This window comes from Cetorhinus maximus, chromosome 22 (assembly GCF_964194155.1).
Source record: "Cetorhinus maximus chromosome 22, sCetMax3.hap1.1, whole genome shotgun sequence".
Lineage (NCBI taxonomy): Eukaryota > Metazoa > Chordata > Chondrichthyes > Lamniformes > Cetorhinidae > Cetorhinus > Cetorhinus maximus.
In genome coordinates, this window is record NC_135900.1 from 48,796,507 (window position 1) to 48,824,231 (window position 27,725).

At 40.2% G+C, this 27,725-nt stretch overlaps 1 protein-coding gene across 2 annotated transcripts in view; it reads right to left on the reverse strand.

Annotated features, from left to right (window-relative positions):
• Positions 1-329: 329 nt before the first annotated feature.
• Positions 330-27,725, reverse strand: part of LOC144696683 (adiponectin receptor protein 2-like) — an 88,024-nt gene continuing 60,628 nt past the window's right edge. For both annotated transcript variants that reach the window (XM_078568262.1, XM_078568261.1), the window contains exons 4-8: positions 19,821-19,992; positions 14,919-15,105; positions 11,792-11,979; positions 3,913-4,106; positions 330-3,261 (exon numbers count right to left, since the gene is read on the reverse strand). In XM_078568262.1, coding sequence (XP_078424388.1) covers positions 3,133-3,261; positions 3,913-4,106; positions 11,792-11,979; positions 14,919-15,105; positions 19,821-19,992 — 870 coding nt within the window. In that variant the 3' untranslated portion in view covers positions 330-3,132. The remainder of the gene's footprint in view (positions 3,262-3,912; positions 4,107-11,791; positions 11,980-14,918; positions 15,106-19,820; positions 19,993-27,725) is intronic.

A 27,725-nucleotide genomic window follows, 5' to 3' on the forward strand; every position in this document is an offset into this window, starting at 1 on the left:
TCAGAGCTTCTGGCATGTCTATTGTAGCTTCCCTTTGCAACCTAAGTTGCATCCCGTGTGGACTGGGTGATTTAATAACTTTGAGAAATGTCAACCTATTCCTTTTGATCTATTTTTATCCTATCTAATGTCACTACTCCCTCCTCCTCCTCTGCAGCATTGGGACCTGGAAAGTAATTTCTTGCTTGAGCTCATAGCTATATATTCTGGAATTTGCTGGAGGGGAAAGGAGAAAGAGAACAGCTAGGACAATAAATAAGTTAAATAATTATCAGATATATTAATATTGGTAGCTATGAAGTCAAATTGATGCCACAAAACCAGACAAAAAAATTATATTTTTTTTATTAGATGAATTAAATGTTACATCAAGTAAAAATCCAATTATGCACCCTCAGCCAATATATAATCTAGAGACATTCGAAGTAAAGCAGTGGAAAATAAAATAAACAAGGCCTCCTTTTATTTGAAAATGAAATATTATTGACTATAAAACACTCCTCACAGCAAGCAAAAAACTGATCCAAGTAAGGCATAGGGCAAACTGTTGGGAACTCATATCTGAGCTAAGCAGCAAATGCTGTGTAAGTAATACAAGAAAACCAAGTACAGTAGGATTTTGTTTTTAAAAGATTTCTCATTTTGGTAATTTAGGTATTTCATTTCCAGACCAGATGTGTTCATTTGCATGTGTATTTTTTTCAGGTAGTATTTGACAAAAAAGAAAAATTAGAATCCCGCAGGATTCCAATCATTCAGATGCACTCATGGAAACAGCATGACAACATTCCAACACACCAAAAATCTAGATTTGAAATAGCCAGATGCTACCTCTTCTCAGGTAATTCACAGGGGATAAAGGTGCCATTTTTTTGTGTGCATGCGAGTGACTCTTGAGCAGATTGTGAACATTTTTATCCATCTCTCAAGATATCTCTGAATAACTCATTTCAAATCAATTATGTACAACATAAGAAATTGATCTATTGATTGATTTAATGCTTGGGTTCATATCATATCTTCTCTTGCCAAGACCTGACAACTTTTCTCCCTTTAGGGCAAGGTTTAAAGACTACATTCCAAGTTTGATACTTCCACCAGCAGTCAATCTAGCTGCATGGCAGGATGATATACTGGTCTTTTTTTTTAAGGTGGGGTGGAGGGGAAGGAAACAAAGATCAAGCAATATTAAATGTTAGAATAATCAAGATAAATTCCCCCTAAAGAGGACTATATCCTCTTATTTTAGATTTATGAACCCTATACCTTTAAATGGTGGGAGCTGGATACAAGTATCTCAGAGTTGAGTACTTTATATTGTTGGAGCTACTGAGCTAAGACTTTAGTTCTTCACTATCTTTTTTCTCCCCTTTTGCCCATAATGCATCACTTTAGTTAGTATTGCAAGCTTCTTCATAACGGCAGTCAATATTACTTCATGCTCAGCAAACAGAAACTAGGTTTGTCTTTCCTCCTCCATGGTAAGCACTTCAATCAGCAGTCCAGCTTGAACCAATCCAAACACCAGGGCAACTTTAATAATTTAGGAAGAGGGGGAAGAGAAGATAAAATTATCCATGGTAATCCAGTGCCAAAGCAAGCACTAATTAATACTGAGTAATACGACTATCCTTTGTCAGAGTAAAAAATTTCACCACCATTTCCACTGAAAACTTCCAGCCATAAAAAAGTAACTGTCATCATTTACAGCTGTGTCGATAACAGAAGCTGTCACACCCAAATGCAACTGGAGTGCAGTGAATGAGTTAAATGATACAAAGTGGGTAGACTTATTTGTTCAAAAACATCTATCTGAAATGGAAACCTTGGTGCTTAGATTCCTCACTATTTCTGTGGTCAGAAATGAGGAAAGAAGCAATTTTGCACCATAGTCCTCCAACCATAAAAAGACCTGCCTATTTCTGTAATTTAGGATTTTCTGGAATAACCACAATGACAAAATAAACTGAAAATATGTTTTAAAGCTGATGATTTCCAATTCTAACTGATCCTGAAAGCAAATTGCATCAGTCCAGTTACATCACTTTACACTAACCATTTACAAACTAACCAACAAATGTAGTGACAAGTCCTACTACCCCCAACCCATGCACAGAACATCACGACAATAAAAATAAAATTGCTCATATATGCATGAATATGTCATTAGAACATATGTATACATATATAGGCATAATTCCTTGCAAGTTGAACTGGGTGCACAATCAGTAGAAATTTGCGCACGCCTGCTTCAAGTTGATTTCACCGGTCACTGCTATCTATTAGCATAGCATACGACTGAATAGAAATAAAATTACCAGGCCTCAGAGCACACTTAATGGGCAAGCCATCACAAGGAAGGCTTTTTTGCATTGCTTCTTATGCTAGCATCTTTCTACTACCTGAAGTGATGTCTACCAATATTTGTGCAATGTAAGTTAACAGTGTGTGGTACTCTTGCAAATGCTTTCTGTACAAAAGTCTTTTATAATATAAATCTTCTAATTAACTGAAAGTTAGAAATCTTATTTACAAGGACCTTTATCTTATAAGCAGCAGACCCTGCTCAGAAGTATTAATTCCTTCAAATTCTTCTTCCACTTTATATCTTTTCATAGAAATAAATATGGTATTCAGTAAAAGCAGAACTTTGCTTCAGATTCAGCAATTATGTAAATTACATACTAGCTTATAATTTATAATTTACATATTTTAATTGGGATTTTACAACTAGTTGGACGATTGCATGGGTAACCCTGTTTGCTGACTTCAAGCATAGTGGCTTTGTCCTTCTCTATCAGCGTAACTTCCTTTTACCACCCATGATCACCGTGGAAAAACACCTTTCTGATGCAGCTGTAGTCCTGTACTCCCGATGAAGCTCAAACCAGTTATTCATCCTTCCAGTTGGTTCCTGTTCATCTGATTACCATTAGTTTCTAGGCATAGATGGACATTACAGCGTCATCCAAAATAGGTGAGAAAATTGATCACTAGTCGTGAAACACGCAATATTGGACTGATTGACCCAAATTACAACTGTGGTAAGAATTATCAGAACAGGTCTTTCAGTTATTCTATCACCAATTCCATTGATCATAGTTTTATCGCAAATCTAATCAGAGATCAGTTTCATAGCAAGTCATTATCAGTGCATCCACCACCAACACCATGACGAATTTCCTGAAGGTTAGAGACTCCATGAAGGTGGACAAATGCACCAGCCACAACCAGAACATGGAATAACTGATGAGAATGGAACTGTGGAAACAAAAGCAGAATCAAAAGTTAAGATTCAAGAGCATAAACAAGGTATTAATAAAAACATGAAAACATTATAGAAAATATGCTGGGGATACAACAGTGACAATGCTAAGGTAAGAAACCAGAGATCAAATCCCAGTTTTGGAAGGACAGTTGGGCTTCCAATGTTACAATCTCTAGCTGATTAGCCAGTGCACCAATTTTAAATCTGCAACTTTTCTACTAAAAGTTAGTTTCCAAACATCTTAAAAGGAAGAGCAGCTATCTGAATTTTTATATAAACTACTATATCTATAGCTATTGCTAATTTATCAAAACTGATAAAAGTAAAGAACAACTATTTTGTCTCGTTAGTTAGATAATGAATTGTGACTGATACACAGAGCTCCCTTAAGTTTCCGGTCATTCTGTAAAGGAGAGATGCTACTTAAAGAAAATATTCAAAACAAGGAGGGGAGCTCAGATTTTATTGCTTAGAGCTAACAATAAAAAATGTTGAACAGTTTAAAAATGTTTTCTGGAATTATATAATTTTCTTTCTGCATGTTGCCTACCCATTACGTTTTAGCAGCAAGTTCTCCAGTATTCCAAGGATTTATAAAGAGAAATTGAGCAGAAGGCCAAGAAGAGTAATCACTAATTACTCACCCAAATATCACATTTCCCAGGGAAGAAACGCTCAGGAATACGGGCAGCATATAAGGCAGCTCCTGTGATATACAATGCTGCCATCAGGAATAACCAGCCAATCTGTCCAATTGTAGCAGCCCTGAAAAATCCTTCAGTTATCATAAAGTGCAGGGTAGGCACAACTCCACTCAACCCCAAACCTACAAATACTCCTAGAGGTAAACAGAAGACAGACAATGAGTCACTGTTTAAATGCAAAAACATAAAATTAGAACAGCTTCATTGCAAACCATTCACTTCCTGTTACTTACTCAAGTACCATCAATATCAAGTGCCTGGAAACTATTCCAGCAGTGTTACTTAATTTGAATTAAGTGTTTTATTTGTATTTAACAAATCATTATTATAGAAACATGAAAACATTGTAGAAAATATGCTGGGGATACAACAGTGACAATGCTAAGGTAAGAAACTAGAGATCAAATCCCAGTTTTGGATGAACAGTTGGGCTTCAATGTTACAGCCTCCATTCCGCATTTTACAAAGGGTCAATCTTTGTTCATTCCTCCTGGCCCATCTTGCTGCCTCTACCACAAAGTGTACTAAATACATAATCTTAAAATTAATCTCTTCTTTCAAATCAGACTACCTGTTTTAACGTAAGCTTAATCACATTGATACTGAATGTGAATTATGACCGGATAAATTTTTCATGATAAGGACAAAAGTGATCAGTCTATAGGTGCACATTAATTGAAGCAAGAACTGAAATATGTTGATTAGAGAAATCATTTTGAAAATGTGGCAGTTAAGTCAATTTGAACTCAAGCTTGCTGCTTTTACGATATCCCCAGTGATAGCTTCATGAAATTGAAGGCAAATTATTGACCTACTTAGGTGGTAGAATAGAGAGGTTAGGGATGATGGGTATGTGCTCGAATTGGAAGGAAGTGTCTAATAGTGTCCAACAAAGTTCTGTGCTGGGGCTTCAACTATTCATTTAATCTATTAACGACTTAAGATAATGTAATAGAGGGTCATATATCTATGTTTGCCAATGAATGAAAGATTAGTGATATAGTAAGTAGTTTAGACAGGAGCTTAAAATTACAAAGAGACATTGCTAGATTAAGTGAGTGGGTGAAACTGGCAGATGAATTTCAATGCAATTAAGTGTGTGTATGTGCATGTGTGTGAGAGATGTATTATTTAAATAGTGTAAAGCTGGGAACATTGGAAAACCAAAGAGATCGATGGGTTCATGTATACAGATTACTAAAATGTAGTAATCAGGCACAAAAAAATCAAAATGGCTAATGGAATATTAACCTTAATAAATAGAGGGCTAGAATATAGATGGAAAGAAGTTTTGCTATAGCTTGGTTAGAACACATCTAGAGCACTGTGTGTAATTCTGGGCATCACACATCAGAAAGAATATATCAGCCTTGAAAGGAACGCAGCAAAGATTCACCAGAATGTTACCAGGGCTTCAAGAGTTAAACATGAGGAGAGTTTGCATAAACTGGTTTGTATTCCCTGATCATAGATGATTATGGGTTGATTTGATTGAGGTGCTTAAGGTTTTGAAAGGATTTCATAGAGTAGAGGGAGAATGGGGGAGTCCAGGAAATGGGGACATAACCTTAAAAGCTATTCAAGAAAGATATCTTCAGACGAAGGGTAGTCAAAGTGTGCCAAACTCTCCCACAAAAAAGCAGGAGATGCCAGCTCAACTAAATTAAAAAAGACGTCAATAGATTTTTTTCTAGCCAAGGGTCCTAAGGGATATGGAGCCAAGAGAAGGAAGGAGTTAAGATACAGGTTAGCCATGGTCTCAGTGAATGTTGGAAGAGGCTCAAGGGGGGCGGAATTGGCTACTCCTGTTCCTGTGTTCCTATAAATGGAAAATTGCATTGGATTACAATTCTAAGCAACACACACATATATATAATATATATATTATCAAGATAATGTATGTATGTATTGGATCTACACTTCTGAGATGTTAAGATATCTTTGAATCCAGAGATACAGATGAACAACAGATGTTAGCAAACTGGTGATCAACTGTCACCAAAAAAGACTAACATATTCTGCTGGTTAGACATGTCACTTAAAAATAGGATCAGTATTTATAATCGGCCTCAATAGCTACAATGTTAGACAACTTGAATTCTAGTAAGAAACCAGGGAAGCAACTGGAAACAAAATTATCCCTAGATATTACAGGGATAATCTGATCAAACTCAACTTTAAGCTGTATAGATTTAAATCCATTAAACAGTAGCTGGTCTGACAACTAGAATTGGATTATGGCTTATAGGGGTGATACCTAATTGATCAAATGTTTATGTATTACAATTGGCTAGATATACTAAGCATGGAACACTACCTCAAAAGATTGCATTTAGCTTGTCTTCTACAGATGACAGTATATCTGGTGCCAAATGGAAACAAGCGTCATTGGGTTTGCATGATATTTTATCCTACTCAAAACAGGTTAGCTATGCGGTTTTCACAATGGTGAAGACCTTCGCAATCATCTGATGACTTTAAAGTAGTAAAATAAATGTTAAAAACCACACACAGGACCTGCTGCGTCACTGCTGGCAGCATAATATAAGTGGGCTCAACACCACATCATTAGCAGTCTCAACATATTATAAAATCACTTTCTGTTTCACGTGGCTCTGTAGCAAAGGAAGGCTTCATTGGGCTGGTGTCCAAGTTAACTCATCTGAAAACTGTTGATGGCGCCCTGTTAAGAGTCAGTTTTGGGTACGGAAAGAGCTCCCCTTTACCAAATGTTGAGAACTCAATATAGGATGAAGGTAGTATCCAAACAACATGACAGTGAGATTTAGCTTCACGCCCCAATACAGTAAATAAAACAGATTCATGGCAATGCCACTGTGGCAATTACCAAACTGATACTGAATAATTTTGTTACAAAAGCAAAATGCCAAAGTTAGAGATGTCACAGATTTTATGTAAGTACAGAGAAGGTGTTGGGGAGTGAGGCAGAGGAAAGAGAACAACAGGGAATGTGTGATAGAGGGAGAAGGCAAGAGAGATTAAATGACAAAAGGGATGATGGTGCAAGGTTAAAGGAAGTGGTAATGGTAAATAAAAAATAAAAGATATACAGATAATGTAATGGAAATAGCAGAATCATCACCAACATTGAGGCACAACACTTCAACTTTTTCAGTTAAGGACTTTAAGCCTTCCAGACTCAACGTAGAGTTCAACAATTTCAGATCATAACTTCTGCCCTCATTTTTTTTCAGATGGCAGCTGTTGGTGACGATTAGGAAATAGCATAAGTATGATCAACAACTACTTTCCAAAAAATGGGGCCGAGGTTATGATTAAAGTGCTTAATTGTAAAGGTTGAGATGTTGTACCTTGAGCGCATGTGGAGTATCACTGGATCAGTATAGTCAGTACAGAAGGCCAAGGACAGAAGAGGTCGTGAGGGGTGGGGGTGGACAGAATTAAAATAACAGGTGACCGGGAGCTCAAAGTCATGCTTGCAGACTAATCGGATGTGTTCCAGAAAGCGGTCGTTTAACCTGTGTTCGGTGTCCCCAGTGCAGAGGGCACAGCATTGTGTATAGTTTACTAAATAGAAAGAAGTACAAGCAACTTGCTTTGCCTGAGAGGAGTGTTTGGGGCCCTGGGCAATGGGAAGGCAAAAGCTAACATGGCAGGCACTGAGGGCACAGTGCCTTTGGATCCTGAAAGAGGAGGGGACTAGAAGGTGTGTGTGGGGGTGGCATTACGCTGGAGGAGGTTTCAGGAATGGTAGAGGATGATCTGTTGAATATGCGTGTAAATATTTTGTAATACTCTTGAAAAGCATAGCTGAATTTAGAAATCAGCTCAATTTCATCTGAAACTATTACTTTCTGCAAATGATCACTTGTCTTTACTTCATGAAGCCTCAAGGCAACAGGTCAAACGTGGGCAAGGAAACTTCCTGCTGATTAACATGTACCTCCCCCACTCAGCTGATGAATCAGTACTCCTCCATATTGAAAACCACTTGGAGGAAGCCTAGAGGGTGGCAAGGGCGCAGAATGCACTCTGGGTCCATCACCAAGAGTGGCTGAGTAGCAACACTACAGACCAAGCTGGCCGAGTCCTAAAGGACAAAGCTGCTAGACTGGGTCTGCGGCAGGTGAGGGAACCAACAAGAGGGAAAAACATACTTGACCTCATCCTGACCAACCTGCCGGCTACAGATGCAACTGTCCATGACAGTATTAGTAGGAGTGAGCACCAGACAGTCCTTGTGGAGATGAGGTCCTGCTTTCACATTGAGGATACCCTCCAACATGTTGTGTGGCACTACCACCTTGCTAAGTGGGATAGGGTTCTAACAGATCTAGCAACACAAGACTGGGCAACCACGAGGCGCTGTGGGCCATCAGCAGCAGCAGAATTGTATCACAACCACAATCTGTAACCTCATGGCCCGGCATATCCCCCACTCTACCATTACCACCAAGCCAGGGGATCAACCCTGGTTCAATGAGCCAGGAGGACATGCAAAGAGCAGCAGCAGGCATACCTAAAAATGAGGTGTCAGCCTGGTGAAGCTACAACACAGGACTACTCACATGCCAAACAGTGAAAGCAGCATGCAACTGACAGAGCTAAATGATTCGAGAACCAACGGATCAAATTTAAGCTCTGCACTACTGCCACATCCAGTCGTGAATGGTGGTGAACGATTAAACAGCTAAGTGGATGATGAGGCTCCTCAAATATCCCCATTCTCCATGATGGGGGAGCCCAGCACATTATTGCAAAAGATAAGGGTGAAGCACTTGCAACAATATTCAGTCAGAAGTGCAGAGTGGATGATCCATCTCGGCCTCCTCCTGAGGTGCCCAGTATCACAGGTGCCAGTCTTCAACCAATTCAATCCATTCCACGTGATATCAAGAAACATCTGAAGGCACTAGATACTGCAAAAGGAAGGGGCCCTGACAATATTCCGGCAAATGTGCTGAAGACTTGTGCTCCAGAATTTGCCGTGCCCCCGGCCAAGCTATTCCAGTACAGCTACAACACTAGCATCTACGCAGCAATGTGGAAAATTGCCCAGTTATGTCCTATATTAAAAAAAGCAGAACAAATCCAACCCAGCCAATTACTGCCCCATCACTCTCACTCAATACTAAAGGGATGGAAGAGGTCATTAACAGTGCTATGAAGCAGCACATGCTTAGCAATAACCTGCTCACTGATGCCCAGTTTGGGTACCGCTGGGGCCACACAGCTCCTGACCTCATTACAGCCTTGGTTCAAATTTGGACAAGAGAGCTGAGAGCATCTGCCCTTGACATCAAGGCAGCATTTGACCAAGTGTGGCATCAAGAGCCCGAGCAAAACTGGAGTCAATGGGAACAAGAGGGAAACCTCTCCACTGGTTGGAATCATACCTGGCACAAGATGGTGGTTCTGGTTGTTGGAGGTCAATCACCTCAGTTTAAGGATGTCACTGCAGGAGTTCTCAGGGTAGTGTCCTAAGCCCAACCATCTCCAGCTGCTTCAATGACCTTCCTTTCATCATCAGGTCAGAAGTGAGGATATTCGCTAATGATTGCACATGTTCAGCAGCAGTCATAACTCTTGAGATACTAAAGCAGTCCATGCCCAAACGCAGCAAGACCTGGGCAATATCCTGGCTTGGGCTGACAAGTGGCAGTAAAATCGCACCACACAAATGTAAGGCAGTGACCATCTCTAACAAGAGAGAATCTAACCATCTCTTCTTGACATTCAATGGCATTACCATCACTAAATCCCCCACTATCAACATCCTGGGGGTTACCATTGGCCAGAAACTGAACTGGACTAGCCATATAAATACTGTGACTACAAGAGCAGGTCAGAGGCTAGGAATCCTTGTGCGGGTAAGTCACCTCCTGACCCCCCCAAAGCCTGTCCACCATCTAAAGGCACAAATCAGGAGTGTGATAGAATACTCTCCATTTGCCTGGATGAGTACAGCTCTAACAACATTCAAAAAGCTTGACACCATTCAGGACAAAGCAGCCCACTTGATTGGCACCCCATCCACAAACATTCACTCCCTCCATTACCGATACACAGCAGCAGTAGTGTGTAACATCTACAAGTTGTCTGAGGAGCTCACCAAGCCTCCTCAGACAGTACCTTCCAAACCCATGACCACTGCCATCTAAAAGGACAAGGGCAGCAGACACATGGGAATACCAATGCCTGGAAGTTCCCTTCAAACCACTTACCATCCTGACTTGGAAAGATATCATCATTCTTTCACTGCCACTGGGTCAAAATCCTGGAACTCCCTCCCTAGCAGCACTGTGGGTGTACCTACACCACATGGACTGCAACGGTTCATGAATCTTACCATCACCTTCTCAAGGGCAATTAGGGATGGGCAATAAATGTTAGCCAAGCCAGCAATGCCCACATCCCATGAATGAGTGAAAAAAAAAAATTCACAAGAGAAAGCACAATGGGACACACCGACTTTATTCCAAAATTCCATGTGAATTGTACTTCAGAGGGAATCCTACATCATAGTTACATTGCAATGAGAAATTATAAAGCATAATATAGAACAAGGCTGGCAGATACCATTAAGCGTACAGGGTTCTTCTTTATTCTATATGCAAGTATGTAAGTTTTTTTTTGAAAAATCAAATGTTTCATTTCTAGCCTCTGAACCTTTCCAGATGGATGGGGAAAGCATAAACCAGAAATGAGAGAATCTTACTCCGTGCCTGTGGGGTAGTCTAGGTCTAGCAGCAAAGGAAGAGAAAACATATACTGCCAGTGACAGCTGGTTACACTTGCCATGAGGTGCACTGCTACCTCAAGGCAACCAGTTAATCAGCATTTGTTGAAGTAATATTGTAAAGTTGGAGCATGAGACATTGGCAGCAGAGAAATTTCATTTACACAACAGCTCTTTAGTGAAGGTGAGGCAGGTATTAGTGATAAAGTTATACGTATTAACATTTAAAAAAATTCAATATACCAATATGTTATGTGGTGAGTCGTGGCACAGAAGTACAAGGTGCAGCTGAGTGCTTACATCATTTCTGCTCCTATTATAGTATATAATATGCTAAAACATTATCACAGATAACTGCACAAGATAAAACACAAGCATTTTAAAAATTAATTCATGGGACCTGAATGTCACCAATAAAACTGGCACTTATTGCCCATCATTAATTGCCCTTGAGAAGGTGGTGGCCAGCCACCTTCTTTAATACCACTTAGTAGCTTGCTAGGCTATTTCAGAGGGCAGTTAAGAGTCAACCACATTACTGTGGGTTTGGAGTCACATACAGGCCAGGCAAGGTGGCAGACTTCCTTTCCTGCAGGACATTAGTGAACCAGGTGAATTTTTACAACAATCCCCTAGTTTAATGGTCACCATTACCGATATTAGCTTTCTATTTCAGATTTTATTTAATCAATTGAATTTAAATTCCTCAGCTGCCATGGTGGGATTTAAACTTGTGCCTATGGATCATTTGTCCAGGCCTCTGAACTACTAGTCCAGTTACATGATCAACAAGCTACCATACTCCTGAAATGACCTAATGGGAGGTGGTTCAAAAAATTGTAAGGGACTTTGATACATTAAATTTGCTTACGCATTTCAAGATTACATCATGCATTAATGAGCACTCTTGAACAATCTAAATGCTTTCTTTGAAAAAATATATGGTCTAGCATTTTGAAACTAGGCAAAGAAACTAACAGTGCCTGCCAAAAAAAAACCTTACATATTCATATTCAGAAGTGACAAAGATAAGTAATCATCAAGGTTACATCAGCAAACAGTGTTACAAAAAGTAGAATGAAATTCTGATTAACTTACCAGCTCGTACACCTCTGTACTGTGGTGTTGCAAAATAGTCCCATTGGGAAACTATAATTGCTGCGATGCCGAGTACACAGACCACAAGCAAGTAAATGAAACATGGCTGGGGGTTACAGTAAAAGGAGTAATACAACCATGGCACAAAACTGCCCATGATTAGAAGTGCTATACCAGAATAGTCCAATCTGAGGAAATAAGAGAGGGGCATATATTAGGTTAATTGTAGTAATGTAAAACTCTCATAGGTATTACATAAATTTACATGTAAATGAGAAGCAAACACAAAAAAGTCATCCCAAGAGAAAGAAACTCCAGATTCAGCAATAACATTTTGCAGCAAATACTTCTAAATCATCTAGTTTCTAATGCTAACTCATTTTATTTGCACAGCAGGAAAAAAAAGCAAATTTCAGATTGGATGTTTCAACTTGCCACATTACAGCCTTATGTCAGCACAGTAGATCAGTAACAGCTACTGGAATGTAGGCAAGGAGGAAAACTAAGATATGCACTATTTCTCACAAAAGGAGCAATAGGGCCTATTATATAATGCGAGATTTTGATGTCATCCCCATTCTATCCTTCTCCAAACTCTCCCCCACCCCACCGCCCCAACACAAAATTTTACACAACCAAAAAATGATGACCTCTCCAAATGAAAAACAATGTTGAACGGCATGGGATATCAGTAACATCGACTTGCAGCATACAACCGGAAATTAAAACGTTTGCTAACAAACTTTCCAAAGCATCTAATCATCAGTACAAAACAATTGAAAAACATCCAGCCAAAGTTACGAGCTGCTCAAACAGAAAAAGGAAATTCACAATGATCCAGTTTTCAGTATATTCTTTTGAGGGCATGGGTTATCTCCTTTTGTTTGCCCTTAAGTATATCCTCCACACTTATCACCACTTCTTACATGAAGGTGCAGAGTGGCAGGTCACCTGTCATCAGGCACCAAGGGGGTCAGAGTAGCTGAGGGAAGATTGCCCATCCAGTTTCCCTATTCCTACAGAGGTGCTTGGCTACTGCCATGCTTCTGTTAAGAGATAGCTAAACCAGTAGTTTTGGCTGGTTGCTAAAATTTTGCAGTCAAGAACAACTGGAAGCAAAGGCTGCAGAAGGTATTTTTGGATTCAGTGAGTTTGAACAGGACCGAAAATTAATTGTCTAATATATAGGTAATGGAAGCTACTGCTTGTTACTGATTTACAATTTGTTCCCTGGTTCTTCACTGAGGTCTGTTATTATATTACACATCCTTCATTCCCATACCATGTAAGTTATCTCCACCATCTTAAAGTGGGTTGTCCATTAGCGAAAAAGCAAGCAAGGAAATTGGTTTTACAATCTTGTTGCAAATTGGATTGAACAAAAGCTCCAAAGTGTTCTTTTGATTGTCTTCCTACAAAACGAGTGAGAAACTGGACAAAAACTACTTACTTGTGGAAGGCATATATCAGAGCGTGTAAACTGGACATACAGGAGACAGGGGTACTTAAAGTTACCAACAGACTTTGTTTAGTTCACAACTTATAAAAACTGCTATGGAATTATAGGAGTTTATAGCACAGGAGGCAGCCATTCAGTCCGAGGTTCTTTAATCTTTTTGTTGCAGCGATCCAAAACTAATCCACTCCTTTTTCTTTCCCCATAGCATAGCATTAAATATTTAAATGCCTTTGGCTAACAAAATACAATGGGACCTGCCTCAGCTACTCAATGGCAACGGTTTCAAGATTAAATTGATACAAATGAAAAAAAAAAATCAACATTTAGTTGGCCGAAAATTAAACATACATGGATCTAATTCAGTTTTTTTTTAAAAAACTGTTAAAATTTCTAGCTACCATTTCACCATATTTTTAATAAGGAGCAAATGTTTGTGAAGCTCTCAAATTGCAAGTCAACGCATACTACAAGCATCAATCACTCCACTGTAAAAATGTGGTTAAAAACAGCAAGCTGTGTCCATTATAGAAGTTGCACAGACAGCTCAACAATGTTTTAATCCTATCTCTACCCTAGTACCATTGATACAGTTATTTGTCACCAATATTCTGCAGTTATTAATAGATTAATTGTGCTTTGACTGCTGGTAGCTGCAGAAAGAATTGGCTTTTGCCAATCACCTAACAGAAATCACCTAGATGATGTGCACTGGCTCTGGGATAAAAGTAGCTACTGTGAAACACAATCAAAACTAGTAAGCTCATTAAATAACACAATGACAAACAAATCAAAGTTAGTCAGCTCTTTTCCATGAATCAATGAAAACAAAAATTACACTGGCAATGGGAGATCAGGATGCAGCACTATGCAACGAGTCCTACCTCACCGACTTCAATTTAAAAGAATTGACAAACCTTAAGTGAAGTTTGCCTTACTAAGGCATTAAGACAGGAGATAATGGTAACAGGCAAGACTATGGTCAAATTTGTGCCTTTTACTGCAGAATAGGTCACAGAACAGTGACAGCAAAGACTAATAAAAACCATTTTGATGTTGGCAGGGTCTACAGTTCAACCGATTATTTTAACATAAGCAGAACAACTAGAACAGTGATAAACTTCAAAAAAAAAGCAAAATCAAAAGTTTTTAAAGTTTAATTAACACTTAGCTCATTATGTATGCACACCCAAAAAGGGGATTTACTCTGCATGCAGCATTTACAAGTCAGTACGTTAATGGTTCAAAGTTAACGTTGGAGAGCTGCACTGAAAGATGGTGTAACATCCAAATACCTAGAGTTATAACCCAACAGGGCATTGTTCATGGACATCTAGTTTCTGTTGCCAGGCTTGATTAAATGAAACTGTAAGATGACAAGTGTTCGTTCCCTAAACAATTTTTTTCTTGATAATGGAGGGGGGGGGAAAGAGGAGGGGAAAAAGTAAGGGAAGACCACAGATCAGTGTGCAACTTTTGTTCTGTCAATCACAGCCAAATGTTCCACTTTCAATTCAAGGTGCATTTCAGAAAAAGAGAAATGATCCTTACCTGTTCAAAATATCCAGAATAAATATCCCTCAATAGTACAGTTCAAAAATGCAATTCCAAATGATGAATGCTGGGTTATTGGTTTATTTCAAAATTCCCATTTTACAAATGGTTACTTACTTGGAAAATACACGTGAAACATTTTCTGAATGGCAGTAGAATGTATGAAACAACCAAGAGAAAGAAAGGCAGAGTATAGCCCCCAGGAAGAACGCCCCAAATACTACTTTTTCCTGCACCGGAGCCACAAAGGATATGTTCGGCCTAAACATGTAGAAAATTCCGAGACCCAGGAAGAAAAGACAACCTGAGAAAGAAAAGATCAATATGTATAGCAAATAGATTTGATCAAAAACACTCAGAAATAAACAATGAGTGGCATCATATAACAATGAATACTTCATAAAGAAATTATTTAGTTAATATTTCATGGTACACTAAAAAAACTTTTGGAACCAAATCTAATTTTATTGGAGCTAACAACCTGGTTACTGAAATTAGAGATGGTGACATGGATTTATGAGCATACCGGAAAAATAAAAGTGGTAATTAGGCAGAGTCTCTCAAATTGTTATAAACAAAGTTCAGGAATTATGTTATTTATACAGCCCCCCTCAATCACATCAGACAAAAAGTTTGGTCCTTAACATGACAGAAAGGTGAGCACAAATGAAAAGGAGAAGAATATGGAGTGGAAAGTAACCTAAGCTAAGTTCATAGTGAAGTTAATTCACAAGGCTCCTGAAAGCACAAAGCAAAATAAAACCAAGTTCAATAAAAATCAAAAAACTGCAATTGCTGGAAATCTGAAACAAAGGCAGAAAAATGCTGGTCAGTCAGTATCTGTGCAGAGAACAGACAAGTTAATGTTTCAGGTACAACTCATCACCAGAATTGGAAAAAAATTACAGATGAAGGTATTTATAAAGAAACAGATTGGACGGAAGGCGAGGGGGGAAAGCATACAAGAGAGGAAACAGATTGACCTGTAAAGATCTTTAGAGACAAGAGATATTTAACTGTTTGATTCCTGCCTTGCCTGCTATACCATCAGTTCCTTTTGTCACTAGGCCTCTTGACTCTATTTTTCCCCAAATCACTTCAGTTTGGATAGGATCCTACAATGGAACACCATGCTGACAGGGTTGTCTGCACCTTTGGGGTCAGCCTGTCTTTTTCTCTTCTTGAGCTGCTGATTCCATTCCAATTTACTAGCTTTTCCTGTTTCCATTTCAGACCTTCCTTACCTCCCAACACAAGCAAATACTGCAGATGCTGGAAATCCGAAATAAAAAAAACTGCTGGAAATATTCAGGAGGTCAGATCTATTGCATGCACCTGCTATTTGATGTTCTTTGTGTCTCTTAAATGTCTTTAATCACTTCAACCATTTAACTATCAGCTGCGTTTATTTGTGCCACAACATGAAGGGGGGCACCTACTGCACAGCCATAGATGCAGTTACAGTAATGCAGGTGTTAGAGTGTTGCATCTACTGCATGTTCCACCTCTAAATATGCCTAAAAATGAATACTAGGATAACAAAACCATGACAGAGTAAGAGGGGAAAATAACAATGAAAAAGTAGCAGTGTCAGCAACAATAACTGGTTCCATAAGTGCTAAATCCAGGTGCCTTGCAATGAATGTGTTAGCTACAACATTTCATAATGGAACAAACCATATCTCCCAAAAACTATGCCCAAATTACCTTGTCTAAAAGTTTCTTGCTCAGTTAATTGAGTACAATTTTATTACCTTCTATCAATGGCTCAGCAAGTTTATCCAAATAATAGATGACTCTTGCATAACAGTCTGATCCTAGGCGTAATGCTGAGTTAGCTATCTCAGCTGAGACAGAGGGTGGAATCTTGTTGAAGCATGGAGGTTTTGCCTGCTGACTGGAGAGCCGGTGAGAGACCTGCACTGCCTCTTTTTGGGAAGGCCCACCGAATCACAAGCCAATCAGGCAGTGACAAGGCCAGCAGTGAGCCTTCCCCCCTGGAATCAAGACCCCAGGGGCAGAAGTCTTGCCTAATGAGAGCTGCCAGCCAATCAGAGGGCAGCAGTTCTTGCGCTCAGCAGCATTACTGGAGAAGCAGTGGCGGTTGTTGGAAGGACAGGCACCAGAGTTCCAGGATCACGGATCAACCCAGGCCACAATTAATGTGGGGTGACTTTGCGGGGTGGGGGTTGTGGGCAGAGGGGCGCAGGGGGGTCAGTAGCAAAGGCAGGGCATTGGCTCTCAGTAGACTCCCTCCTTCCCAATGTCCAGTCCCTCGTTCAGAGTGCCTAATTAAATGCTTTTCCTGGATCCAAGCTCACCACTAGAGAGAGCAGAAGATTCTGCACAGTATTACATCTGCAAATGGCTCAGAGCCTTTGGAGATTTTTGGGGTGTGGAGAGAAGGGGAAGGAAAGGAGAAATCAGGGCTCCTGCTCCTATCCAACTGGAAGTGGATGGGTGTTGACATCTGGTGAGAGGTGGTGGTGGGAGCCGATTTGCTCTCCTAACCCATTTCTCATTTTCCCCCCCCAACTGCTGTATGTGGACAACAGTGGACTTGACAGTAAGCCTAATGTCTAAATTCATTAAGGCAAGGCACTAGAGAGCAAAACGATCCATAGTCAATGACCTCGGAAGAGGATCAAGGTACAGTCCAGTGAGCGAAGTTTTAATTTTTCTTCTCTTGCTCACTCAAGTTTGAGAGAATTGTTTTATTAGCCTTACAATTCAATTAATGAATGAGCTTCGAAAGACTCATTTAGTTCAGTGAAAAATAAAAATAAACTTGATCTCCTTCTACAGCTCACTCAGATCTCAGCCTTATTGAGCATGGGGAATGTGCAAATTAGATTGGAGATGATAATGAGAATGGCAAGGATGATAAAACAGTTCCCAAGACATTGCTGGATCTCTCCTAGCAGGCAGTTCAGGGAGAGCACTGGTCATTGACAAATGCCTGTATGTAGGCCTTGGGAATAACAGGGATGGATACGTCATTAAAAAAAAAGGAACTTGAAGTTAGAGTGGTTTGCACACTCTCAGATGATTACCAAATGCTTCATAGTCAATGAATAACCTTTGAAGGGTAGCACTGTTATTCTGTAAACAAACATGGCAGCCACTTTGTTCACAAGTAAAAATGTGCCATAAACAACATTATAAATAGCCAGTTAATCAGTTTTTATTTGTGTCGGTTGAGAGACATTAGTCAGGACACAAGTCAAACTCCCCTGCTCCTTTTTGAGCAGTGCCAAGGGGCAAAACACAGGACTTCCAACAATGCCGAACTCCCTCAGTATTGTGGTAAAGTATCAGCCTTGCTTACACAATAAATTTGGATACATCTTCATAAATTAGAGGCATCGAGTACAAAAGCAATGAAGTTATGCTGAACCTTTCTAAAGCTCTGGTTAGGACGCAACAAGAATATTGAATCCAGGTTTGGTCACTACACTTTAGGAAGATGTGAGAGTCCATGAGAGGGTGCAAAGGGATTTACCAGAATGGATCCAGGAAGAGTGATTTTAGCTACAAGGTTAGATTGGAGAAGCTGGGATTATTCGTCTTGGAGCAAATGAGGAGCGATTTGATAGAGGTCTGCAAGATTATGAGTTTTTGTAGAGTAGATAAAGAAAAGCTGTTCTCATTAGCCGACGGTATAGGGACTAGAGGACACAAATCCCCCAAGGTTTTGGACAAGAGATGCAGAGGGGATATGAAGAACTTATTTATGCAGCAAGTGGTAATGGTCTGGAACTTGATTCCGACATGGGTGATGGAAGATATCAAAAGGAAATTGAATGGACACTTGAAGGAAATAAGCTTGCAGAGCCACAGGGATAAAGCAGACAAATGGTACTGATTGGATTGCTCCATAGAGAGCTGGTATGGGCTTGATGGGCCAAATGGCCACCTTCTGTGTCATAATGACTCTATAACATTATCAAGCCCAGCATATGGCTTCAACTCAAAACTTTCTGGAGGTGAAATTGCTATCATTGAACCAAGCTGACAATTTAAGAGCCATAGTAGTTTACAGCAGCAAATGAGGCCATTCAGCCCATTGTGTCTATGCCCACTCTTCAATGTAGCCAGCAAAACTAATCCCATTAACGCACTTTCTCCTCACAGTCTTGCATTTTCATATGCTTCAAATGTTTAACTAATTTCCAATTAAAAGATCTAGGCCAGGATTTTACGGCCCAGCCGCGCGCGGCACATCTCCCCCCGCCGGATGTGGCGAGCCATTTAAATCTCCATTCAGTTCAGCAGGACCCAATATCCTGCCAGGCAGAAGGGGCCGTAAAATCCTGCCCCTAATAGTCTCTGCCTCAATTGCTCTGTGACATAGCAATCTATGCTCCCAACACCCTTTTTGTAAATCAACTGCCCAAGCATCATAAATAGTCTTGCCCTATTCACATTAAAAGCCTTAGAATTCTAAAAAAAAATTCCGTAAAATCTACTTTGTCTTCTCTGCTCCACTGGCAATTATCTAATATATCAAATTTGTCCTCAACTATAGTTTCCCATCCTATTAAATTTATGCTGTACTCTCTCTATAGCTTTAATTTTCTTTCTATAAAGAGGTGCCCAAAACTGTACAGTACCCTTAACTGTGATCTAACGTTGATTTGTACAAATTTATTTAGCTCAGAAAATGCATCTTTGGGCTTAATCTTTTTCTCCAGTGCACAACACAGCCAGTATTGAAAATTCCTCCTCAGTTGCCTCTAAACTGGCATGATGTCTAGAGTTCCATCTTTATAGAGCCATTTGCTCATGCTGTTGCATTTGTATCAGCTGAGTGGCTCCCTGTAGGGAGGGTAGCAGCACCCAATATTCCTCTATAAAAATCTGAAACTCCTCCTGTATAAGATTAAGTCACTAACCCCAAAACACACCAAATCCAACGAACTATGGCAACAACCATTCATTATATTCTGCCACTTCTAAGATTATGCACCAGTGGTTAGTAGGTTAGTGCTGAGTCACCTGCTTTGCTGTATACTGTACCTATGAGATGTGTCCAAATGTTTAAGGTTTCCGTGTGGATCCTAAAGATACTTCTTAAACAGGCACGAAAAGATGGCATTGGTGGCCTGTGGCCATGCAGGAGGTAGTCATTATCCTTCAGCCAATCAGGAAGCACATCATGGGGGATGACACGCCATCGTCCCTCCCATACCTGTAACAGGAGCAGTTTTAATAAGCAGCACTATACATTCCCAACAGTACATTTCCCAGCCTACTTCCCAGTTCTAAATCTGAGATTGAGGGTAATTTTTAACTAAACTGGTGGAGCAGGTAGCCCATCTGTTGTAGAACTTTCCTTTGATTTTATTGGAGCTAAACTCAGGCATGAAAATCAGACAGGTGATCTCCTCCACCAGGCTGCCATCTAATTTGATTTGCCATCAGGTGGCAAAGTTGAATGTTACCTGTGTCAAAAAGCAATGTTTTCTCATTGATTGCCGGATCAGTCATGAACCTTAAGTCATGAACCTTAAATCATGAACTTTGTAAGTTGCAAACTCTACTCTATATTTTAAGCAAAACACAGATAAACTGATAGGAAACAAAATTTTACCTACTGAAGAAACGCCGACCTCATTACCATCAACCAAATAAACAGCATTTTCTGCACAAATCAGAGAAATGTGCAAAAATAAAGTGTAATACATTTATGTAAAACATAGTTATGTTCAAACATCTCAGTAGCTGCTTTGAAGAAACTTGAGAGCTCATTTCTTAAAAGGTGAAATATATGAGCTTGCACACATTAGCTGAAGATCCAAGGAATGAAAACGTTCAGACTCTTCCCAATGCTGCAGTTCTGGTTTCTTGCTATTATTATTATTATTCCTGTGCATTACAGAAATTGAGCTTTATCTGATAGTCAGTGAGAGAATGTGTATGTACCAGATGGGAATATAGAGCAACTATTTGAGATAGGCGGAAGGAGTTGACTCTCAAGGTAGATAAGTCACAGGACCCTGATGGCATCCATCCTAGGCCATTGATAATCAGAAAGGAGATTGTAAAGGCTCTTGCCACAATTTTTCAATCCTCTTTAAATATGCAAATTATGTTATTCTGACTGGGGAGCAGCAATGCAACAAACTTGTTCAAGTAAGGAGAGAATGATAAATCACAGAATTTACAGATCAGTTAGTCTATCAGTTTTTGCCAATCAAATTTGCTAAAATTAGTGAGCATTTAGAAATGTAGGAGGTTAATCAACCTCAAGCTGCAAAAGGCAGTGCTAAGCTATAAAAGGCTATAAGGTCTTGGACAATAGTGTCAGCAGAGTTTAATCTTAAAGGGATCTCACATTGTATTCTAGTAGATACAATTGTATATATGAACTCCAGAGACGAGGCGAGAGACTACCCTCGAAATCAAGATAGCATTTGACCGAGTGTGGCATCAAGGAGCTCCAGCAAAACTGGAGTCAACAGGAATCAGGGGGGAAACTCTCCACAGGTTGGAATCATACCTAGCCACAAAAGGAAGACGGTTATGGTTGTTGGAAGTCAATCATCTCAATTCCAAGACATCACTGCAGGAGTTCCTCAGGGTTCTGTCCTAGGCCCAACCACATTCAGCTTGCTTCATCAATGACTTTCCTTCCATCATAGGGTCAGAAGTGGGGATGTTCGCTGATGATTGCATAATGTTCAGCACCATTCATGACCCCTCAGATACTGCAGCAGTCCATGTCCAAATTCAGCAAGACCTGGGCAATAGCCAGGCTTGGGCTGACAAGTAACATTCGTGCCACACAAGTGACAGGCAATGACCATTTCCAACAAGAGAGAATTAACCATTGCCTCTTGACATTCAATGGCATTACCATCACTGGATCCCCAACTATAAACATCCTGGGGGTTACCATTGACCAGAAAATGAACTGGACAAGCCATATCACATTGTGGCTACAAGAGCAGGTCAGAGGCTAGGAATCCTGCAGTGAGTATCTCATCTCCTGATTCCCCAAAGCCTGTCCACCATCTACAAGGCACAAGTCAGGAATGTGATGGAATACTCTCCACTTGCCTAGATGAGTGCAGCTCCAACAACACTCAAGAAGCTTGGCACCTTCCTAGACAAAGCAGCCCGTATGATTGGCACCCCATCCACAAACATTCACTCCTTCCACCACCGACACACAGTGGCAGCATTGTGTACCATCTACAAGATGCACTGCAGGAACTCATCAAGCCTCCTTAAAGAGCACCTTCCAAACCCATGGCCACTGCCATCTAGAAGGACAAGGGCAGTAGACACATGGGAACACCACCACCTGGAATGGAAGCTCCCCACCACCAAGCCACTCATCATCCTTACCTGGAACTATATCAATATCCCTTCACTGTTGCTGGGTCAAAATCCTGGAACTCCCTTCCTAACAGCACTGTTGGTGTGCCTACACCACAAAGACTGAAACAGTTCAAGAAGGCAGCTCACCACCACCTTCCCAAGGATAATTAGGGATGGCCAATAAATGCTGGCCTAGCCAGCAATGCCACATACCATGAATGAATAAAAAAAACTATAGGGCTTTGGTGAGACCAGGTCTGGAGGACTGCATGCAGATTAGAGGTGGTGCAGCAAAGGTTCACCAGGCTAGTTCCTGAGATAAGAGGGTTGTCCTATGATGAGAGGCTGAGTAAATTGGGCCTATACTCTCTAGAGTTTAGAAGAATGAGAGTTGATTTCATTGAAACATACAAGATTCTGCAGGAGTTTGACAGGATTTCCACAGAGGTTGCTTTCCCTGGCTTGGGAATTTACAGCACAGAGGCACAATCTCAGGATAAGGTGTCAATCATTTAGGACTGAGGTGAGGAGAAATTTCTTCATCAAGATGGTCATGGATGCTCCATCGTTGAGTAAATTTAAAGGTGAAAGACAGAGTTTTAATTTTTCAGGGAATCATAGATATGGGGACCGGGCTGGAAAGTGGACTTGAGGCAGAAGATCAGCCACAAATGTACTGAATGGCAGAATAGGCCCTAGGGGCCATATGATTTACTCCTGCTGGTATTCTTTATGTTCTTGTAGGCAGCGTTTTTTCCCTTCCTACTAAAAATGATTAAGCAGAGTTTGACTCAAGAGTTCAGTGCTGAGACTAATAATTGCTACATTTAAGATAGACACAAAGGGCCATAACTTCCATGGAGTGTCAATCACAGATGGATTGCTAATCTGCTCCTATTACAATAAAATACAGCTGCACCTTCTTCGACCGACCTTCTGACTCAGGCCGGGTGAAAAAAGTGCAGCTGTCCAGGAATCGTCTCAGTTAAGTGGAGAGTGGATAAAAGGAAGACATGCCCCCCTTGTCCTGAAGCAGAACATTTGTACCAAGGTGTTGAAAAATTGTGTCCAAGCTTTTGTCTTTGAGAGTCAGATAGACATGTACTTGGGTGCCTTAGATTTAAAAGTTATACGTAGCCCTGTGTTTCAATTAGTTTCCAATTATTTCAGCTTGATGTTAACAGATTTTAGTGCTCTGATTTAGAATTTATCCAAAGGGGCAACAACATTAAAATCAGTCCTTTGCATAACTCCAGGCCCACAAAATTCTAACCACTTTAATTAATTCAGTTTTAAAATTGCATAATATTTTCTTCTATTTCTCTTCCTGTATCTAAACACCTTAAGCCTCTTAGTCATTTCTACAGTGTATCTCTGAACATTCTAATCATCTTTAAAGCCAAGCCAATCCTTAGCAAAGTTGTGCTCTGGTTGGCAATCTTAAGTTTAATCTTTTTTTCCTGTAATTTCTGGGTTGTGGGCTGAGTTACAGCATAAAATAAGAACATGGACTCAGTTTTGTAAATATTTTCCTAACTTATCCCTCCTCCATTTTCATTGCTTATTTGCACTTCATTGATTTTTTTAGTCTTTTTTTATAATTACCTGCTTATTACCATTTTCAGTACCAACTTTACTTTGTAGAACCTTTCCAGCACATCTTCACAAGTTGTTGCCTGTGTAGTCAGTTGAGTTAGCTTACGTTAAACAGTTGGTGTTCAATTTCACTAAAAGTACGTCAGATGTTTGGATACTTACTCTAGGACTATTCCAAGCTATTTGTGTTCTCTTTTGCCAGTGTAGATTTGCACTTCTCAGAACAAATGCAACTTTCTACTTCTTGAATAGGAAACTGGAGTTCTTTCCTGCATATCTATCTGTAGTCTATATGAGCAATTCGAAGGTCTCTGTATTGGGCCATTCACTTCTGGCCTTAGCATGATGAATGATCTAGTTGAAGAAGGAGAAGTAGATAGTGGGCCCCTAACATGAAACAAACTGCTTTGTGCCAGTCCCCAGTCTCAATGTGAGCCTTAAACTGCTGTTAATCTATTCAAATTTATCAATTATTATCAACACTTTTTTTTTGCTTTAAAAATGAATTCTATAAGGGCCAATACTGCTGATGCATTCTCTTGAAATTGTTTCAGGACCTTTTTTTTAAAAATAGTATTATTAATTACAGTGCCTCCTAGGAATCAAGCCTATAATGTGGCAACCCAAATTAAAATTACTCCCACACCCAGTTTTACTTTAATAGAATGACATATTTGGTATTTAATGTAGTGTTTAGATTTAAGCGCCACTTATATTTGGTTACATGGTTATGGCACAGTTGAGCAACTCAAAATAAAATTCATCAATAATTCTATCCCATTTTAGATAAGGAGCCTTGACTTTACTCATTTCTATTGGGAAAAGTAACAAAAGTAATACATACTACAAGTAATAAATCTTGAGAGAGGTACGAATTATTTGACCTTGAGCTTGTAATCAACTCATCAGTTCCTTCCTGGTACTGTGACATTGTTGTGTCTATTTACTGGACATGCCAAAACAAGTCCAAATATTTAAGAACACTTGTACGGTGCACAAACCAGAAAACTAGCACATGGAGATTTAGTTACAAAAGTTGGGATTACACAAAAATGGAGAACAAATTCATTTGGTGGTTCTTTTAACTTTATGCATGCTACTCCTCTCAATTTTAAATAAATAGTTCATACCTAATAGTGTAAATAAGAGTTATTTTGGTACGTTTCAGTATGTACTCCTGCAAGACTCATAAAACCAAGAACAGGCTATTTTACTTTGGAACCAGTGATTTAAGTATAGAGAAACTGAATGTAATTAGACTCATTTTGCTGTGACTGTTGAGTGAACTTGAGACCACTGCAGTACAAGGAGGAAATTGACACCACCACCACCAAACTTGCTGCAAGCCTAAGGGCAAGTAATTTATACATTTCACTAAGTTTACTACTACGAGCCGACTACTAGCCTGTACAAATTATTGATCATAAACTGATCATAATACTGCATTGTTATAAAATGAAAAGCAACAATTGGACGCAAATTCATTTCTAAACAGAAAAACTATTGGGACTATAGGAACAATTTACACATTGATTGCAACTTTTAATAAAATGCTTATGAATTGGCAATCAAATTCTACTTAGCAGAGTGAATAATCATTGCGACTACTCACAAGAAAAGCTTGCTCATGGAAATGCAGACACAGGAAATTCAATTGGTGATGCAATTTAATGTGATCTGTTGTAAACAATGAATAAGAAGAAATAGGAGCAGTAGGCCATTTGACCTCTTGTCATTCAATAAGATCATAGCCAATCTGATTTTGGACTCAACTTCACTTCCCTTCCTGTTCCCCATGATCCTCGACTTCCCTACAGTTCAATAACCTGTCTATTTCAGCCTCAAATATATTCAATGACTCCACAGCTCTCTGGGTTAGAGAATTCCAAAGATTCATGACGCTGTGAGAGAAGAGATTCCTCATTTTATTATTAAATGGGCAACCCCAAAGGGAACCTCCTCACCAATCCTGTCAACTGCTTAAATAATCCTACATGTTTCTTTAAGGTCACCACACATTCCTTTAAACTTCGATTGTGGGCCCAACCAGCTCAATCTTTCCTAATTTTTTTTATTCTTTCACAGGGTGTGGGCATCGCTGGCTGGGCCAGCATTTATTGCCCATCCCTAATTGCCGGTGAAAAGGTGGTGGTAAGCCATCTTCTAGAACCGCTGCAGTCCATGTGGTGCAGGTACACCCACAGTGCTGTTAGGAAGGGAGTTCCAGGATTTTGACCCAGTGACAGTGAAGGGATGTCGATATAGTTCCAAGTCAGGATGGTGAGTGGCTTGGAGGGGATGCTTCCAGGTGGTGGGGTTCCCATGTGTCTTTCTGCTCTTGTCCATCTAGATGGTAGTGGTTGTTGGTTTGGAAGGTGCTGTCGAAGGAACCCTGGTGAATTGATGCAGTGCATCTTGTAGATGGTATACACTGCTGCCAGCGTACGTTAGTGGTGGAGGGAGCGAATGCTGAAGGTGGTGTATGGGGCACCAATCAAGAGGGCTGCGTTGTCCAGAATTTTGTCGTGCTTCTCAAGTGTTGATGGAGCTGCGCTCATCCAGACTAGTGGAGAATATTCCATCACATTCCTGACTTGTGCCTTGTAGATGATGGGCAGACTTTAGGGAATCAAGAGGTGAGTTGCCCGCCATGAAATTACAACCACAGTATTTATATGGCTGGCCCCGTTCAGTTTCTGGTCAATGTTAACCCCCAGGATGTTGAAAGTGGGGATTCAGCGTTGGCAATGCCATTGAGTGTCAAGGGGAGATAGTTGGATTCTCTCTTGATGGAGATAGTCATTGCCGGGCACTTATGTGGCACAAATGTTACTTGCCGCTTTTCAGCCCAAGCCTGAATGCTGTCTAGTTCTTGCTGCATATGGACATAGACTGCTTCAGTATCTGAGGAGTCGTGAATGGTGCTGAACATTGCACAGTCATCAGCGAACATCCTCACTTCTGACCTATGATTAAAGGAAGGCCATTGATGAAGCAGCTGAAGATGGTTGGTACAAGGACACAATCCTGAGGAATTCCTGAAGTGATGCCCTGGGAGTGAGAATATTGACCTCCAACAATTGCACCATCTTCCTTTGCGCTTGGTATGACTCCAACCAGTGAAGACTTTTCCCCATTATAACCATTGACTCCAGTTTTGCTGGGGCTCCTTGATGCCATACTTGGTCAAATGCTGCCTTGAAGTCAAGGGCAGTCACTCTCACCTCACCTCGAGTTCAGCTGTTTTGTTCATGTTTAGACCAAGGCTGTACTCAAGTCAGGAGCTGGGTGGTCCTTTGGGAACCCAAACTGAGCGTCAGTGAGCAGGTTATCGCTGATTAAACGCTGCTTGATATCACTGTCGCCAAACTCTTCCATCACTTTGCTGATGAATGAGAGTAAACTGATGGGGCGGTAAATGGCCAGGTTGTATTGGTCCTGCTTTTTGTGGACAGGACATACCTGGGCAATTTTCCACATTGCAGGACAGATGCCAGCGTTGTAGCTTGGCTAATCGTATGGCTAGTCCAGGAGCATAAATCTTAGTATTGCTACTGGAATGTTGTTAGGCCCATAGCCTTTACAGAATCCAGTGGCTTCAGCCATTTCTTGATATCACATGGAGTGAATTGAATTGGCTAAAGACTGGCATCTGTGATGTTGGGGAGCTCAGGAGGAGGCCGAGATGCATCTTCTGCTCTGCACTTCTGCCTAAGGATGGTTCCAAACGTTTCAGCCTTCTCTTTTGCACTGATATGCTAGGCTCCCCATCATTGAGGGTGGAGATATTTATGGAAAACAAAAACAGAAATACCTGGAAAAACTCAGCAGGTCTGGCAGCATCGGCGGAGAAGAACATAGTTGACGTTTCGAGTCCTCATGACCCTTCAACAGAACTAAGTAAAAATAGGAGAGGGGTGAAATATAAGCTTATATTTCACCCCTCTCCTATTTTTACTTAGTTCTGTTGAAGGATCATGAGGACTCGAAACGTCAATTTTG